At 41.5% G+C, this 19,660-nt stretch overlaps 1 protein-coding gene across 2 annotated transcripts in view; it reads right to left on the bottom strand.

The window, feature by feature from the left end:
- Positions 1-1,554: 1,554 nt before the first annotated feature.
- The window catches only part of RETREG1 (reticulophagy regulator 1), a 609,140-nt gene continuing 591,034 nt past the window's right edge, over positions 1,555-19,660 (bottom strand). For both annotated transcript variants that reach the window (XM_069219479.1, XM_069219480.1), the window contains one exon: positions 1,555-7,111. In XM_069219479.1, the coding sequence (XP_069075580.1) occupies positions 6,621-7,111 (491 nt within the window). In that variant the 3' untranslated portion in view covers positions 1,555-6,620. The remainder of the gene's footprint in view (positions 7,112-19,660) is intronic.

The raw sequence follows: 19,660 nt of genomic DNA, 5'->3' as shown, positions 1-19,660 counted from the left end.
CCACCTATGTTAATGTGCATTCCTGTGAAACATACTGCATCCTTTCCCCTCCTAAAATGTGGAAGTGCAAAGCAACATATGTGCTTAACGTGATAAATTAACAATTTAGTAGGGGCATGTAAAAGCTGGACTGGCAAAATGTGCTTAATTGGTGCAACGTCTAATTAGCATGGCAATGTGGAAACTAACAATTATTGCATGCAGCATTACAGAAATCAACCTTCAATTAATAAGCAACCCCACATAATAAAAAGCCATTGCAATGGGTATGAGTCTTCATACTGGGCAAGTACAGCCTGAACAGATGAGTCATTGACAGAAAGACAACAAGTTAAGATGCAATTTAAGGTTGCTAGGAAGAAAGTTCCAGAAGGTAGTGGCAGCCCCTGAAAACGATTAGTGTCAAGCCTGGGTGGATCTGAATCAAAAACCTTATAGAAGGAGCTTGCTCCAAGACATAATGGAAGTAATCTTGCAAATAGTGACAGACCTCATTCCTAATCGTATAAATTCTGATAGTATTTTGTACACAGGTAACTGAATTTTGGTGAGCTATTCAATGGCACAGAAACCAATATCAGTACGATTTCTACTGTCATCCAATTTACGACAGCCAACATTTCTGGTGGGATAGTGACGTACTTCTGCATTTAAATGCATCAATTATGCATACAGGGCACAAATTCAGGATGGGCACAAATATAATTTGCTGCTTCAGACTATTATTCCTGTTTTTTAGGACAGGCCTCACTTACTGAAATATCTCACAAGTTATTCAGAACTGTATGTGGAGGCAAATCACAAAAGAATTTGTGTTGAAAATTGCACCATTTGGCCACATTTATTGCTGTGGGAAGGAGTCCTCCAAGCCTACTCTGTAAACCTCATTTATATTGATCATTAAGCGCTACAGAGATGGACATTTAAGACTGAGCTAAAAAGAGATCAAAGGCTGCAACTGATCCTATAGAACTCTGAGGATGCTGTCCTTTTGCAAAATGTGTAGGGAGGTCACACAAAGGAAAGGAGTTGCTTCTCTTCCCCAGCATGGTTCACTAATGTGCTCCAATAAATTCATACTCATTTGCCGTACATTAGAAGATTTAATCAACTTTTATGAGTTCATTTATGTAGGTTATGATTGGGACAAGACCAAGGGCCTGATTTAGATCCTTTAGATCTTGACGGATGGAATACTCCATCACAAATGTGACGGATATCCCGCCTGCCGTATTTTGACCTCCACTGGATGTTATGGGATCATAATATGACGGACGGAACATCTGTCACATTTGTGACAGAGTATTTTTCTACGCCAAGTCCTAAATCATGCCCCAAGTCTGATGTCACATAACATCTACTGCTCCTGGTCGAAAGTGCTGCTGTTTGATTTTCACGCACATCAAGTAATTTCGTCTACTTTAATTACCTATAGCATATGTGGAGTGAGTAGAATCCACCAGTGTCGGGTCCTTCATTTTTTTTAAAAATCACTCTTACAAAACAACAATCACAGCTTTAAAAAGACATAATTGACAAAAAACGTCACTGATTCTTTCACTGATTTTAAATTGAGCCCTGCTTTTATTGCCTGTACCAGCAAATGCGACCAGAACACAGATAAATCAGTAAAATATCAAAGTGCTTCATTTTTTTTCCTAAAGAGCGCATCTTTTGGAATTATCCAGAAAATAATAAAGAAATCAATACACAGTATATATCTCTTAAACCATTGCAATCTTCCTAATATCAAACCAGAATTATGACTATATGATTATTAACAAGCTCCCTCTACAAGTTTAAATCGTCTTTTATTCCTACAGATGTTACTCTCTTTTAAACAGCAGTAAATATGTAACAACACATTGTTTCTTTCCACTGTTTTCTACGCTCCTCTGAGAAAAAAAACATGTAAGTGAACAACGTTTTACATTTTTTTTTCCATGCCACACCTTTGACAGAACACTGGATGCTGTTTTACACACTCTCTGAGAAAAAAAAAACCCATTAAAGTGCACAACGTGTTAATATTTTTTCACCATGCCACACCTTTGATACAATACTGGACGCAATCTTCAGCTACTGAAACCCAGTTATTCCTGGTGTTTTAATCCAAATGCCAAAACTGATCCACCTTCCCTCACCAAGGCTAACACAGTACCACTATGAGATGACCTAGTTCAAAATGCCACAAGAGAATGGATAAGTACTGCATCCTCTAAACCAACCTGGCCACTACATTGAAAGGTAAATCTAGGAAATTAAATGCAGAGTTCAGAATAGGAAATATATGCTTACTTGATATGTAGTCATGTACAAGATGAGGATGCAATAATTTCGTAGGTTGATTTAATGGACCTCGATACAGTGTTATACAACTGATGTCAGAACTAGTGCCCAGTGTTTGGGCCACTAAAGTTCCCTGACTGTCCATGCCTCACAGAAGTAGTCTTATTTCCATGCTTCCCCAGGAAATTATAGGAGATATGTAGACATACTCCCAAATAATAGAGTTCAAGACAATTTACTATTCTAATTCGAGTACTCAAATGCTTAGGAAGGGTGTATTTTAACAAGCACAGTTGACAAGTGTAGAGAAAGAAAAAATATGCCATGAGCGCAAAGATTGTGCTGCATAGACAGATGAGCTTCAACAGCGGTCGCCCAGATGGCAGCAACACTGATATTCCAGCTCTGAAATTAACACAACACTGTGCTTCACAATGGTCTTCTTAACTTAGGGAAGGTTTGTTATCATCATCTTCAAAATAAATACATCGTTTCAGGCTGTTGCCTAGCAGGAGAAACATGGAAAGGAGAAATAGAGCAAGAGAATTATCTCACCAAAATTACGTTTTTAAGATTGCCTTTCTATGAAACCTATTCATTAAAGATTTATTTTCTACAAAACCTAATATTAAAACCTAATACTTAAAACTTCGCAGTCTTCACAAGGGCTCTGCAAAGCTTTGCAGTTTTGAAGAAAACCTCATGAAGTTTGTGAAAATATGCACAACTTTGCTCACGTACCAGTAATGGAACAAAACCCAAAGCAAGAGATGAAGTTCAGCTGGTAGATGTGTCCACTCCTTAGTATTTGAACGTTTTTAAAATGTGCCATAATCGCAATCACATTCCGAAAAGATGACTTTTGCCTTAGTGTTTATATTTGGAAGAGGTAGGAAATACAGGATGGAACTATAAGAAGTTATCAAATAAGTGCTGCTCGCACTCTCATTATCTTAATTAGCACTTGCAGCAAATTTTCTAAACGGCAGCCCTGATTAATCTTCTGCACTCATTTAGAGACCTGAATCAATTCTAGTAGTAACAACTAGATGTGGTAATAATGTTACCATTAGGTATTGTTCCTAGATTTCGAATTTTGCCCAAAGCCATGAGGAAGGACCTGCTGTAACAATATTGCTGTATAGTTTTCCGCACTTGTTTTCATTTGGTTTCTAGCTGCACAAAGCCAACGGAATTATTCATGACATTTCCACAGCACTGAAATTCAGTGGCAAGGGAAGGAATGAAGGGGCAAAGGGACTGTGGCCCGTTCACCCTTTATACAACAATCTCCATTATCGATCGAAAGCCCTCTCAGACAAAGAGGCACAATATTTTGCAGGTTTGCTGCTACAAGATGCGGGATCATGGGTGAACAAGCAGAACTTAATCCCCTTTCAACAAACTGGCGACCGGGAAGCGTTTCCAACTTGATGACTTTCATTGTTAATGAGCAAAATCTTTGTTGGTCAACACTGATTATAGACATGCTTTGTTGTTTTCAAATCAGCATTTACTAGAGTTCTAAGAAAGGAGCTTTGATTTAAACTCTCACAATGGGTATTCCATCAACCTTTGCTAAAAGAAATCCCATTATTATATACTGACACTTGGATTTACATCAAGATAGGCAATAGTCATTCAGAATCGAGAAGAGTGCACACAAATACTAGCCTCAAGCAGAGGTGCGTCCTTGCACCACTTTTATTTTATCTAGACACTACGAACCTTCCAGGTGACCTTGACCAGGCAAATGTGCACCCCCCGAAACTACTGTATGCAGACGATGTGCTCTTATTGAGTAGAACAAAAATCAGTTTGCAGCAACTATTAAACAAATTAAATGACTACTCCCAAACAGGTTAAATGGAAATTAATTTAAATAAAACAAGAGTAGTATTTTTTTGTTAGAAAATTAAAGACACCTTGTATTTAGAATCCAACTCGCAGCAAAAGTTCTGGAATGTAAATACCTGGGTGTTCTTTTTCATAACTGCAGTACCTTTTTAGCTCATAAACGTTGATTAAATCAAAAGCTGTCTTGGGATAGCCTTTCTCTCACTCTACAATAATCTTTGGGGAACGTCCCTGACTCCAATTTTAAAAGTAATCCGTGCAAAGCTACTCCCTACTATCTCCCATGGATGCAAAGTTCTACAAGGAAGAGAAGCCGAACACCTGGATACAGTAGTAGCCAACATATTCAGAAAAACATTCAGGTTGCCTACAAATGTTTCAGAGGCACAAATATGCATGGAATTGGGTTTAAAAAAACAAGTAATAGCTAGACAAGGGGCATACACAAGAACATGCTTTAAACTCAGGAAACCAAGTAAAGGCACGTTAGACCTGCTAATTTGGACGCAAATCATGCCATGCCCCTATCTGAATGCTTCCCTAAAGAATTTGAAAATGAAAAAACTCTGGGACTTTCCACTCTCCTTAAATACATTCAAAATAATCTTAAACAAAACATGTACTTGCTAATCCATCTTCAAGATAAAAGCATCTTTTCAAATTGTTCACACGCCTGAATTACTCTTAACAACTATCTCTGTACCAAAAGGCAACTTTACTTAGAAATATGTTGTTAGAGATGCTTAAAACATAGGTTCACGGCTTACATACTGGGCGCACTCCCAACATCAGACTTTATTCCACAATGGACTAAGAAGAGGTCTTCTAACATCTGCAGACTGTAATCTCGCTGTGGAAACCATAATCTATATTAGTGCACACGTCCAGTACTGCTGAATGAGCGAAGAAGTCTGCTGAGACAACCATGAAACCTAAATGGCATTCAGACCTGCAGACAGACCTTGAGTGAATATCTAAAAGGTGATAATAACATTTTAAATTTACAATTAACCAAATTTCGGTGTCAATTTGAAAATAAGATTCAAGGCTTTTAAGCCGGTTTTAACAAAGTTATTTTATAGTTAAATTTGTATCCTAAACGTTTATGTTTTAAAAGTAATTGAAATAGGCTTGCACCATATTGATATTAATTTATAAAGCAGTGAACGTTTTTACTTGTAATGGTTTATATTAACTACATATGAATTAAATAAATTTGAAATTGTATGTGCCTGTGTGTCATATGTCTGCCTGTAAACAGGTCTATATAATTTACTGTGATGCCACTATAAACTGCAACAATTTTTAAAAGTCATTTTTGTCTGAGGAACATCACCACAGGAGAAAAACACTAATCCCAAATGATAAACACACTGATCAATTTATCCTCACAGACACTGATTGGCCTGTCTAATACAATGGAAACTTAAATCGATATGTTGCTCGCTATTTCATGTTTTGAATAATCTTTCAGAGTATGCTTTTGGTGGGCAATTTCAGCCTTTAAATAGCTGTCAGAGTGCAAAGGAAGTGGATACTGGAGGTTAGCACATTTGGAGTAGTTGGAAACTAGAGGAAAGAGGAGTTCTTGCTAGATTTTAAGTTGAATATAATATGAGGGCACCCTAACCACACAACTTATTCCACAATGATGAGAGGGTTGAAACATAGTTATCCTTATAAAAAGAGGAAGAGCAGTAGATCTTGATCCAATAGAAAGAATGCACAAAGCGTGACAAAATTGTTAGGCAAAGTAATTCTGTATCTATAGCTGGGTAACAATAGGAAATACTCCAATTTCTAGAAGAACTGCTAAATCTGGAAGTGTATTCACTGAAAGATCTGCCACCATCATTTAAGCAATATAGTGGAGAAAGTATTTGCCTACATATTCTCTTCTATATTTGGCACATAATCTAGAAATCTGAACATTTCCTCCACCCAACTGCCTAAACCAGGGCCACTGTGGCAGCAGGTGACACTGAGTGAAGCTCTGATTAGCACTGATTCATAGTGTTGCTCAGAAAGAATCTAAAGTGTCTCTTTTTCATTTAGTTTGATTTCACAAGCAAGACAAGAAGACTGATATCACCTACTGTCACTTCAGTTTAGCAGAAATAAATACCTTGCACTTTAACATGCTTGGGCACCTTGAGAAACTTGAGGAGTGTGGCTAGTTGGCATCAATCTACATTTTAGGTAAATATTTTTTTTTTTTTAAATCTTGAACATTTACTGGCAACAACACAGAAGATACAGTCAATTACCATGCTACTATGTCAAGAGAAAGACTACCATAAGACGAAAAACCTATAAACACCAGCTGATATGTATCCAGTTAGTTCACTCTTGGTCAAAAGGCCATTTATGACAAGTTTTGTGTAAAGCTTACAGCTTTTTACATTTTCAATTTATATTCTGCTGCTAGTGTATGTTTGGTTTCCTGGCTGATTTTACAGATGCAATTTTCTTGGCTACAGGCCTCCTAGTAAGTTTGACAAGAAGCTTAGTTTTGCCTTTTTCCTCTGCTCCTCTGATTGTTGCATCAGTGATGGTTCCTCTTCTTTCTCAATTTCCTCCAACTCAGACTGATCAAGAAGTTCAAAATCATCTGCTTCTTCTGTATCTGAGTATTCGCTTGGACTTCTGGCTGGTTGCTTAGATACCTCCTGAGCTGCCTGCAACTGGTCTGTGGCAACAGCTGATGCAGCAGATACAATGACACCCTCAGCAATCCTACTGACTAGACTGAAGGCTTGCTCATTGGTCAGTGGGAGCAGGAGGCCAGCAGACAAGTGGCTCTCTCTGCTTGACCTGTCTGGATGCAGCTCCTTTCTCTTTCTGTGCTGGACTGGAAGGCCAAAGCTCGAGTCATCTGTTCCTGAGCCATTACTCATCTCCAGGTTGGGAAATTCAGCAATATCTCGAATAAAAGCATCATCCTGATCACTGGCCCTATCTAAATCTGTTAAAAGAAAAAAAAAATTATAGTTAGTATGTAATCAAGATAAGGGTCAGTTAAGCACAAAAACTGGAGTTAACATACTTTGGGATTCTCAGAAAGGCTATGATAATAAATGTGCTAAAAAGCTGAATGCTTGATGTTCTATTCACTTATATGATATAAAGATTCTTGTTATTTGGATAATATGAATGGACCTGAACATAGTAAGATAATATAACTTGGGATGAATCTTGATAGTTTCATGAATTGTGTTTTTTTTTCAATGCATAAACACACCTTTTAAATTCTGTTCACAATCATTCTTCATATTGCTCCTAAATGTAGTTGATTTCCAACATGCACTGTGTGTGCTTTTTATCGTCTATGACCCTTTCTCAAGTCAAATCATTAAAAGCATATTTACTGATGGATTATATTTCTTCTTTCATACTGAAATGTGTTTAAATGTCATCATATTTGTCTGTCTTCCCTGGTTGATTCCCTACATCTTCATTTCATTCCATAAATACTCAGTCTGAATCTAACACTGTTGGGCCAGAAATGCCCCCTGCATGGTGTGCATGCATGTTTCCCTGCCCTGTGTGCCTGACTGCATCCTTTTGATATCTTGAATTTAGATTTTTGGCTCTGGCGTCATGCTAAACTAGCTCTGGGAAGAGGCCTAGGCCTGTCCTTAACATAAATAGGTATTGGACTTGTTCTCTGACCTAAAGACTTACACTAAGCATGCCATTATTAACTGACAGTGGACTACTGTCCCTGTCACAGACATAGCACATAAAGCATTGGTGGCCGCATAACATAATTTGAGAATTCATGTAGTGGTCAGACATTTTTACCTATGTCTACTGGACCACACATGTAAAGTTCTGCTTCTATGAGCTTAGCCAGACCTCAGCGCTAATACATGTATAGGTGTTCTGTGTGTGGATGTGTGTAGCCTGTGTGGTACTTGCATGGTGTGTGAGTGAACCAAGGTAATGAAGGCCTGTTGGATCCATTCTGGATACCCACAGCATGTCCTTTGCAAGGGAAAGAGGGTTGTTTTACAAGACAGTTGAAGTGCATTGCTTACATTCCTGAAGTTAATGGAATGAGACCTAGACACTGTGAGATAAAGGGATCAGAGATAGGGCTCCTTTAAATATTCCAGTAGGCTTTTTTGCGTTGCAAAGGTACTAGTCTTCCTGAACACAGCCATTTGATAGGTGATTGGGGTGAGACTGCCGCCTCTGTTGTACACGTTAAGGAAATCTTAGCTGAAGCCTGCTCTATTATCTTTCCCTGATTATATTTTCAGTTTAGCTGATGACCATCAGGTGCAGAAACCTCACATCTCTTTGTGCTACTAAAGAGAGAGTTTCAGGATGGAGACTACTCTGCTGTGAAGAGTATCACTCTCATCAAAGGCTTGCCTGAAGATCAGCCTAGAAAGGAAACTCGGAAAAAGAACCATATTAAATCGGATCCACAGTATCAGACAGTGAGTACATATCTCCAGTCTGTTTTCATGTATAAAAGTGGCGCACCACAATGCCACCTAATGTTCTAGTTTTAAGTCATCTGTGGCAAGGAACTGAGTGATCCACATGGTACTCAGAAAACCTCTGTGCAACCAAGGATTTTATCTGCATGACAGTCAGTCTCTCAGAAGTATAAGGCATCACCAGATGTCTGGGGTTCATGTTAAAGGAACTGTTTACATGTCCTGGTGAACCTAGGTGACAGCCATCCTCCTTAGAGAGGGAAGGAGGCTGCCAGCACTGCAGAGCATTGTTTATTCATGCTACTTCATGCCAGGAACTGTGACTTTGTGGCCAGATTTGCCGAGGCCTGTTCGGGTTTGAAGAACTGCCAGCAGGTATACACTCTCATGCCAAGAGTGTGTGAGCACAACTGAAGGTCAGACAGCAAGGACAACCCACTGGGGTTGTTTCCACTATGCACTGAGAGAACTGTTGAACTGAGACTGAGCACACTCGTATATCGGGATTCTGAAAAACTGCACCTGAGCTGAATTCACGCTGCTGCTGCACACCCTATAAACAGGCGGACAAACCAGAATATAAGGGACAGCCTGGACTTGGGGAGAATCAGGTAGCGGCCCAGCACTGCCTGATTAGCACCCAGAGACACTTAATTGTTTTCTGTTGATAGGCAAGGTATAGCCTTGTGTTATATTGTGCATCAAACTTATTTTATTTATTGTAAATACAAGCAATGGTTTGGAAATTCTGTTCTTGAGTTGTTGGTGTGATTGTTGAGCTCCGAGCTTAAGCACCAGAGAAGCCTGTGTGCTCACCATTGCTACCACTGAGTACCAACCACAGAAGGAGTGGTACTTGGCCCAGTTTGCAGAGCAATAGTAGGCTGGACCCTGAGATGTTAGAGTAAACAACCTCAACCTCAAGACTCAGTAGCCACCTGAAAAAGGTCTGACAAACAGCCAATCAAAAACTATAAAAATAAGAGTGAACTGCGCTTACTCTTAAAGCCTTCCTGAATTGGCGCTATTAGGGTCTAAATTATTTTCTGTGCTCACATCTGAGCTAGAGTTTAACATTGTGTTAAAGAAAAAAAACTCCTTGTCGTACTCTTCCACTTTATGTATTTTTCAGAAGTTTAAACCATCCATGGGAGTTTGGGCTGTGATGAAAAGGCAAAAAGTACTTTATATATGTCGATCCCTACATGCTTGGCAGACTACAAAGGATGTTTACTGAATGACCATATGTCTAATTCTAAATAAACTTTACCTACGATACCAACTTATTTGGATGCAACTGCTAAAACATCTAAATGAAACAATCTACTTTTTTTGTTTTAAAACTTTGGCCCGTATTTATACTCCGTTTGCGCCGAATTAGCGTCGTTTTTTTCGACGCAAATTTGGCGCAAAACGAACGCCATATTTATACTTTGGCGTTAGACGCGTCTAGCGCCAAAGTATGAAGAAAGAGCGTCATTTTTTTGCGTGAACGCCTTCCTTGCGTTAATGAGATGCAAGGAAGGCGTTCCCGTCTAAAAAAATGACGGCGGCGCAAATGCGTCGTATTTATACTCCCGGGCAAAAATCACGCCCGGGAGGTGGCGGGTCAAAAAAACCCGCATTTGCGCCTGAATTTAACGCCTGGGTCAGGGTAGGCGTTAAGGGACCTGTGGGCTCAGAATGAGCCCACAGGTGCCCTCCCCTGCCCCCAGGGACCCCCCCTGCCACCCCTGCCCACCCCAGGAGGACACCCAAGGATGGAGGGACCCATCCCAGTGAAGTACAGGTAAGTTCAGGTAAGTATAATTTTTTTTAATTTTGTGATTTTTTTTGTGGCATAGGGGGGCCTTATTTGTGCCCCCCTACATGCCACTATGCCCAATGACCATGCCCAGGGGACACAAGTCCCCTGGGCATGGCCATTGGGCAAGGGGGCATGACTCCTGTCTTTACTAAGACAGGAGTCATTTAAATGGCGTCTGGGCGTCGAAAAAATGGCGCTAATCGGGTTAAGACGATTTTTTAGCGTCAACCTGACTTGCGCCATTTTAAGACGCCCTAACGTCATTTTTTCCCAACGCCGGCACTGCCTGGTCTACGTGGTTTTTTTCCACGCACACCAGGCAGCGCCGGTCTGATTGCGCCGTCTAACGCCATTCCATAAATACGGCGCCCGCATGGCGCTTCAGAATGGCGTTAGACGGCGCAAATTTTTTTGACGCTAAACTGCGTTAGCGCAGTTTAGCGTCAAAAAGTATAAATATGGGCCTTTATGTTCTCCACAGTAATCTTGAGATGAGGGAACACAGGAAAGACACCATTTCTGACGTCACTATCCATGCACACTGTTTTTATTGTTTGCACCAAAAAGGCAATTTTTAGGAATGAAAAGAAACTGCAGTATTCACAAATATCTCGCTCAGCATATAAATTAATCCATTCAGTGATTAAAGAAGAGATGAGGTTTGCTAAATTCCACTAAAAGAGATCTAGATACCACAGAATGTCATGCGTTAATATCTAAAATAAACCTAGTGGAGATAAAAAGATCAACTAAAATCAATAACTTAATTATCGGCAAAATCGTCAAAATGTATAATGTTCTAGGTAAACATTGGCACATTTTAAATGATGATCAAATACTAGATATCTCACTATCAGTTAAGCTTCAAATCGTTTTCAGCAGGGCACTGAATTTCAAGTATAAACTTATCAATATGGTAATGCCATGGCGAGCTAAACATCCTCTAGTTTCCTACAAGTGTAAAATTTGCAGGATCCACAAATGGGAATGAGTAGACAGCAACTATTCTATTGTAACACAACAAAAAACACAAAACACTGAATTTAATTGCAATACCTCATCATCATTCTTTATTCGGCCAAAAAAACCATAAAAGCTTAATTGCAAAGTTCTTCCAAATATCGTTACACATTAAAAACAGTCCAAATGGAAACAGGTGCACTTACATTGCCCCCCACCAGCATATTATAATTTCATATATAATCATCACAGAACAATAAAATCAATAAAAAGGGATTTGTCTCCCTCGATTATAATCACAGGTCACAATGCATATCTCCTCTTTAATTTCAGTGCTTGAGAGATTAATTTCAAAACTGCCTGGCATATCTCAGGTATCTCCAAACGCTGTAAAAATAACTAACCCTCCTGGTGATTGTAAAAAGATCTCCCAGTGGCAATTGGACGGAAGAAGCGTAGTCTAAAAGTAGTATACACAGTGCTAGGTGTCTGCTGTAATCTCCCATCACATTGGCAATGCAGGAGAGTTGAAAACCAAGTCCACATTACAGGGAAAGGCACTAAATAATGTATCATGTTCCCCCTTTACCGTGTAAGGAAAAATCTAGATTGTGACGATTTTATACAGTTTAGCTAAGGTTCCATGTCTTGAGTTGTTATAAGTGGCATATAAGATTTGAGTTCTAGCAATTCAAATGCTGTTAAAATCCTCATATCCTTTTTGTGTGCAAAAAACATTTTCTTAACAAAACTCTTTGAAACTGAATTGATTTTGGCCGGATCATCGAAAAAAGATCTCCCAAATCTTTTAGGGCATTTTAATATATTTAAGCCATGGAATGTCTAATCTATTTTTAAGCAGAAGGAAGCCCTCCACTATTTTGCATAAAAAGCCCAGTTCTGGAGAGGACCCAAGTTTGATCCACAACAGAATGGGAGCCAAGCCCTTTTGAATCTTCCACATATCTTAGACACAATTTCTTGTGGTAATAAAGCCAGGGATGGATTTCGAGGTCCCTAGCAGCCTGTTTAGGGAGTTACTCTCCACCTCCTGTAAGGGCTTAAGTGTCATATAACCCCATGTAGAGGTGTAAGGGAACTGGGCGGGAACCAATTTTGGGGACATCAGACATACAGGTATTTACAAAAGTGTTTTTATATTTGCTTAGAATAAAAAAGGGGCCAGTATAGAACCCTTTATGACAAAACAGGTAACTCTAATTGGAGATGTAAAGTCGCCCTGTTGACGTATATGCTCAAATGGGTGCCACTATAAAGGCTTTTTAAAATGTGCAATATGGGGGGCGTCAATCCCAGCCTGCTGCAAAATATCCCATAATATGTGCATGTCCACTAAATCAAAGACACAGGAGAGATCCATAAACACCATATGTATGGCCACTCTCCTGGTATTGACATATTTCCCTAAAATCAGGGATACATTTAGGGCCTGCTCAATGGTTTCTAATTCCAGACAAAACCAATTTGAACCTCAAACTTTCCTCCCAAAAAGAATATCCTCATATTTCCCTGGTTCAAAGTTAGTGTTCCTGGAAAGCCAATGACAAACTTTATTTTTCATTTCAGCATGTCTCAGTCTATGCATCTTGAGCAAGCGGAACGCCTATCAGTACCACCACACATGGGCCACAGTCAGGCGGTAGATATAAGGTTTCTTGTGGTTTCACCAAGTTATGCTGGATGAGATTATTTTCATTATTAGTATGTTCTACAGGCATTCCTTGTCAAACGCATCCCTCGAATGTATGTGTTTGTGGCACATAACTTGTCCTCTCCTCTGTCATGGGCCTAGTTGTCATACTTTCTCCAGAACAGGGGTTGGGAATCCTCTTAAATGAAGAAGTTGATCTCACCTCCTGAGAAACATTGTCCCCATTACTGAGATTACATCATATACCGTCACTTGGTCTTGGGTCTGTGTGGAAATTGATATTGAGGGCACCACTTTTATCCTAGATAGTAGATCTCTGATGTGGCCCTCCAGAGAAATAATCCTTTCCACAAGAGGCATGATTGCAGCCTTTACAATAATATTTAACAACTTCTATAACACTTGCCTGAATGGGCTGACCTCTTCTTTGTTCTTTTCAGAGATCAGGATGGAGTTCTCAATTGTATGTTAGGAATCTGTCTTTTTGCATTATCAATGGTAACACCTGTTTTAGTTTTCCTATTTTCCCTTACTGGTTGCTTGCCACATCTGCTAGTCCCGGACAAATCTGAGGACCCTAAAAGGCCGGGAGTTACTGTATCCCTTTCTGGAGGTGCTTTCCTTTCCCCTTCAAATCCAATATGGTGGGACCCCCATCCTCCATCTGTATAAAAGCAGCTTCAGCCTCTGGCAATTCCTCTGTGAACACCAATGTCAATTTACTGGTCCCTTCAGTCATATTCACAGACAACCTCCTTTCCGCTAATTCTATTTCCTTAGAAACTACACTAACAGCTCGTACTAAAAACAAGTCCAGTGTAGTCCCAGGATAGGGGTTTGGAGGAGCACTGTTTTTCCCTGCTACCAGTTTGCACTTGCCTGTATTTACAAGGAAGGGACCACCACTAACGATTATAAAGAAATATCGTGCGCCCACCAAAAGCAATGGAGAAACCTCACACTAAAGTACATGCCAAATAGGATAGCCCAGCCCCTTCTGGGCGAAGACGGGCCTGTCATTTTAAAGGTGATTTTAAAGTTAAGCGTCTCTGCGCACGTGAACACTAGGGGTGGACCAGCTGCCCATGAATGCTGATCGCAGTAGTCCTAGCCTCCTGGCCCCACTTTGCCGTCTCTTTCGCTGCTTAAAAATTCGTACAATTCTTTAGAAGGTCTGCGTGAAAATATTTCTGTGGTAGTATAAAAAGATTGCTCAAAGAAAGACTCTCAGAATTTTAGCTAATTACTATATCAGACCATGCATCTGTGATAGGGGCTTTAGACTATAAGAGAGCTGCATAAAGACACACCCCTACCTGGCGCTTTAACAGCCATCAAGTAAATGACCCAGTGGCCAGGACGGAAATAAAGAAACAAATAAAGGAATACATAGTACATAATGACTAAGGCACATGTCCCCTGCCAGTGGCATGGGGTACCATTAAGGCAGCTATATAGCAGAGGGTAGCTCAGATCAATAAAATGGACAAAATAGTACTAAAGGATATGAAACATAAACTCAACCCAAAACGACCCCCTCTCAAAAGATAAGGAGACAAGGGGTGTAAAATCAGCTGAGATTTCCTGAACTAGACAAAGCAGAATATGCTTGGTAAAAGTGCAAAAATACTATGAAGGTGTAAACAAAGCACAGAGGCTTTTGGCTGCCCACCTGAGAGAGAACAAGTTAAATCCTGAAAAATGACAATGTATTCAAAATACAGTGTCTCAATGACATGTTTAAGTCCAGTGTTTACCAAATACTACCAATCCCTTACCTCAACAAAATCAAGGGATAGGAAAGCAACAACCCACATATTAGAATCCATAGAAGACCCACATCACAAGGTGAAATCATCATTGCAATTAAGAACCTCTAATCCTCTAAAGTCCTAGGTCCAGATGGTTTCACAACAACCTTTCACAAATCATCAGTCCTGTTGTAGAAGGCAAAAGCTGCCTGAACAGCATTTTACCCTCAATGGCAATTGAAGGCAGTGCAAAGTATGATGTGGCTACATTCCTGAAGACACCGCCTTTGTTTGATACCATGATGAAGCAGAATATTGGTGTCCTGTGGACTGCATGGGTTGAAACGTTTGATGACTGCACTAGGAAAAGGCGGTAAAAAGAAAATTATTAAACATTTTAAAAACCTTGCTGGTGATAGAAGTGCTAAAGAAAGTCTCACCATATGATGCAACATCATATTAAAAGAAAAAAGAAGCAATGGATGCCAAGATCAATCCACAATTGAATGTCGACTATGAGAGGCACATCTTCAAACAAGCATGGCAACAATCTGGTGAAACGATGGATGAATTTGTTGAGAGACTTGACACACTTCTCAAACACTGTAAGTTCTGTGACTTTAATGACTAGAAAGACGTGCTCCTCAGAGTCATTGATGGCTGCCTTTTAGATTCCTTTAGAAGAAGCATGTTGACAGAACCATTCGGTTTGGAGAAAATGCTAATGGCTGCAAGGGCAGAAGAACAAGCAGATCCAGCGTCAGCCTCCATATATTGTAGGTGGTGGGGCAGAGGGAGGGGGCTTGTGGTGATGGAGGAGTGTGAGGGGGAGCGTGGTGGGAGTTAGTTAAAAAAAAACACTTATCTGGTGCTGTCAGCCGCCTCATGCTCCTCTGCTTCCTGGTCCCAGCAGTTCCTGGAACAGCATGAAAGACTCCCTGTGCAATTCCCATGCTGCTTTCATGCTATTACCTAGCATGAAAGAAGCACAGGAATGGGCCTGAGCGGACTGGATTGCCACTCGCTTAGGCACAGGGAGTGTGTGCTGTTTCTCCATCCCGGCTGTCAAATACAGCTGGGTTGGAGAAACCTAAATGTCTGTTTGGCTGGCCTAGAACGGCAGGCCAAACAGATATGCACAGTTAGTGGCACCCCCCTTACATCCCTCCTCCCATGGAACAGCCCTGCTCCTCCCTGTACTCACTGGCTCAGCCAGTAGCGGAAACATAAAACGGTATGAAATATAGTTTTATTTTTCTGCTGCTGGCTCTGAGTCAGCGGGGCAACCCTCCTCCACCATTGAGCAGATAGCCAAGCTGCTGAGAAGGAAGTAGGAACAGTGCATAATGAATCAGCTTTGATCATGAAAAGCAAGCAAAAGCACAAAACAGAAACATCCAAGTCGACATTTCCGAAGAAGAAAAAATTATGCTTCCGATGTGGGTTTGCATTTCCCCATGAAGGTAAATGTCTAGCCATCGGACAGACATGCAAAGTATGCAGGAAGGAAAACCACTTCCTAATGGTCAAAGCAAAGCAAAAGAGAAACCCAGTGATTCACAGTGAGATGAAAAAAAGGCCACTAGAAGGTTCCAGGAGCATCCTTATCAACCCCACAAGGCCAAAAGGCAACATTAGTTACAACAAGTTGAAACCAAGCAGAGTCAATCATCATCAAGTTCACTGTATAAAGGCTCTTCAATGTAATTATCAAGCACTAGTGAAGAAGATGGATGTGCTAGAATGATATCAATTGAGGAATGACATGCACATGTAGGGTTAGCTGCTTGTAAAGAACATTAAAAGCCAGAAGAAAGTCACAAAGCAAAGCAACAAAATATATTTGAACAGTGTTGTAAAATCACACTGAAAGTTCATGGCTGCCCTATAACCTTCATCATAGGCAGAAGTGCATCGATTAACATCATGCCAGTGGAAAGGTTTAGCAATTTGTCCCCTGTGTCACGCCTTACTCTATCAAACATGAAAGTATACATGTGGACTGCTTCACAACAGTTGCAGAGTCAAGGATTATTCACAGCAACTGTGCAACACAAAACAACATCAGTGCAAGTGCCAATCCATGTCTTTTAAGGTACTTCATCTTGTACATGCTTGCTTAGCTTTGGTACGGCTGCTGACATGGAACTGATATCTCTCCAACATCAAAGCTCAGGCTGAAATGATGAGCCAGTTTCCGTTGTTGGAAGACTCAAGCAGATGAAAGTGCACCTTCATATTAATGATGACATTCACCCTGTTGCTCTACGACACCGCAGAGTTGTTCAGAGACAACTAGAAACACTGTTAAAACATGACATAATTGAACACTCCACTGATCCTAAGCTGTGGGTTTCACCCATAGTCGTGGTACCCAAAAAGAACAGTGGAGGTGTGATGTGTATTTGTGTTGATATGTGCCAGGCCAATGAAGCCATTGAGAGAGAAAAACATCCTGGTCCCCACATAGCACACATGATCATGCCATTGAATAGAGCTAAAGTCTTCCCCTGGCTTGACCTGAACCAAAGTTACCAACTCGAGCTGGAAGAAAACTGTAAGCACATGACAACTTTTTCCACTCATGTTGGTTTGTTCAGATACAAAAGACTGAGTTCTGGGGTCTCTTAGGCTGCAGAGATATTTCAGAATGTTATTCACCGCATTATTCAACCTGTTATGGATGCTTTCAATTAAAGTGATGATATACTGGTGTTTGGGTCAACACAAAAGGAGCATGACAGGCTGTTACACAAGTGTGTCAAGTACTTCCTGATGTGGGTCTCACTGTGAATGCAGCACAAAACCAAACAAATTCTTTGGGCACGTATTCTGATGGGAGGATGACTCCTGACCCGGAAAAGTTGCAAGCACTGTCATCTACTTGCCCCACACAAGATGTAACCATGCTCCGATCCTTATTAGGCATAACCAGTTGCTGCTCAAGGTACATTCATGACTTTGCTACAGTGACTGCCCCATTCAGAGACTAAACAAAAGAGAATGCCCTGTTTCAGTGGTCTCACGAATGTGATCGCAGGTTCAACTAAATAAATATGTGATTGAGAATGGAACTGAAATGGCCTATTTTGATCTAAAGTTACATACTAAGGTCACAATAGATGCAAGCCCGGTAGGGTTAGGAACACATCTAGCTCAGCACAATGGCCATCCAAATGCCCAGAGACATATTGTGGCCTCTACCAGTAGAAGCCTGTCTGAAACAGAACATGCCTACTCTCAGCTGGAACAGGAGAGTCGTCACACTTTAAACATCTGTGACAATGTTTATCAGCTCCTGAAATTAGAAGCGAGGCGATCCCGCCTGAACCTCCAGATTGCACAACTGAGTTTATGCCATCAATGCATAATGGCGGTGCATCTCAAATACCTTATATCACACAATCTGGTAGACCAGTGTAAACGCCTCAGCGGCTCAATCTAGAAACATGATGCTAAAGTTATTTGTAATTTCTATTTAACAAGGGATGTAGTGTCTTTGATATCATGCTCTCAAGTGCCCTCGCAGTCCTGGGTGGACTTTAGACAGGAATTATATAATGGACTTGGAGGCGTTAAGGTGCGATTATAAAAGTTATGACTCAGTGCAAGCAATCACGATATTTAATCAATCAATCACGATATTTATAAAGCGCGCTACGTACCCATTAGGGTTTCAAGGCGCTGAGGGGGGGGCTGCTCGTGGTCGAAGAGCCAGGTTTTGAGGAGTCTCCTGAAGGTGAGGAGGTCCTGGGTCTGCCGCAGGGGGGTCGGTAGGGTGTTCCAGGTCTTGGCGGCGAGGTAGGAGAAGGATCTGCCGCCGGAGGTCTTGAGTTGGAAGCGGGGAACGATGGCGAGGGAGAGGTTTTCAGCGCGGAGTTGGCGGAAGGGAACGTAGAAGTTGAGTCTGCTGTTCAGGTAGGCGGGTCTGGCGTTGTAGAGTGCCTTGTGAGCGTGGGTGAGGAGCTTGAAGGTGATCCTCTTGTCCACGGGGAGCCAGTGGAGGTCTTTCAGGTGGTGGGAGATGTGGCATCGGCGGGGTACGTCGAGGACCAGTCGGGCGGAGGCGTTTTGGATGCGTTGGAGTCGTCGGATGTCTTTTGCTGGGATGCCTGTGTAGAGTGCGTTGCCGTAGTCTAGTCTACTGCTGACGAGGGCCTGGGTCACCGTTTTTCTGGTTTCCGTCAGGATCCATTTGTAGATTCTATGGAGCATGCGGAGGGTGTTGTAGCAGGAGGAGGAAACTGCGTTGACCTGCTTGGACATGGTGATGGCGGAGTCGAGGACAAAACCAAGGTTGCGTGCATGGTTGGCTGGTGTAGGAGGGGGTCCCAGCGCGGTGGGCCACCAGGAGTCGTCCCAGGCTGAGGGGGTGCGTCCGAGGATGAGGACCTCCGTCTTGTCGGAGTTCAACTTCAGGTGGCTATTTCTAATCCACTCGGCAATGGACTTCAGTCCCTCGTGGAGGTTGGCTTTGGCGGTGTGTGGGTCTTTAGTGAGGGAGAGGATGAGCTGAGTGTCGTTGGCGTAGGAGAGAATGCTGAGGTTGTGCTGGCGGGCCAGTTGTGCGAGGGGGGCCATGTAGACATTGAACAGTGTCGGGCTTAGAGAGGAGCCTTGGGTACGCCGCAGATGATGTTGGTGGCTTTGGAGCGGAAGGGTGAGAGTCGGACTTTCTGGGTTCTGCCGGAGATAAAAGAGGAGATCCAGTTGAGGGCTTTTTCTTGTATTCCGGCTTCGTGGAGGCGTGTTAGTAGGGTGCGGTGGCAGACCGTGTCGAAGGCTGCGGAAAGGTCCAGGAGGATGAGGGCAGATGGGCTCTTTCACGAAGCAGAGCGAGATAGTATGTGGAAGAATAAAGACATTTGCTACA

This window comes from Pleurodeles waltl, chromosome 2_2, assembly GCF_031143425.1.
Source record: "Pleurodeles waltl isolate 20211129_DDA chromosome 2_2, aPleWal1.hap1.20221129, whole genome shotgun sequence".
Taxonomy (NCBI): domain Eukaryota; kingdom Metazoa; phylum Chordata; class Amphibia; order Caudata; family Salamandridae; genus Pleurodeles; species Pleurodeles waltl.
The sequence above is the reverse complement of the archived record's forward strand: the minus strand, read 5'-3'. Positions and strand labels throughout refer to the sequence as shown.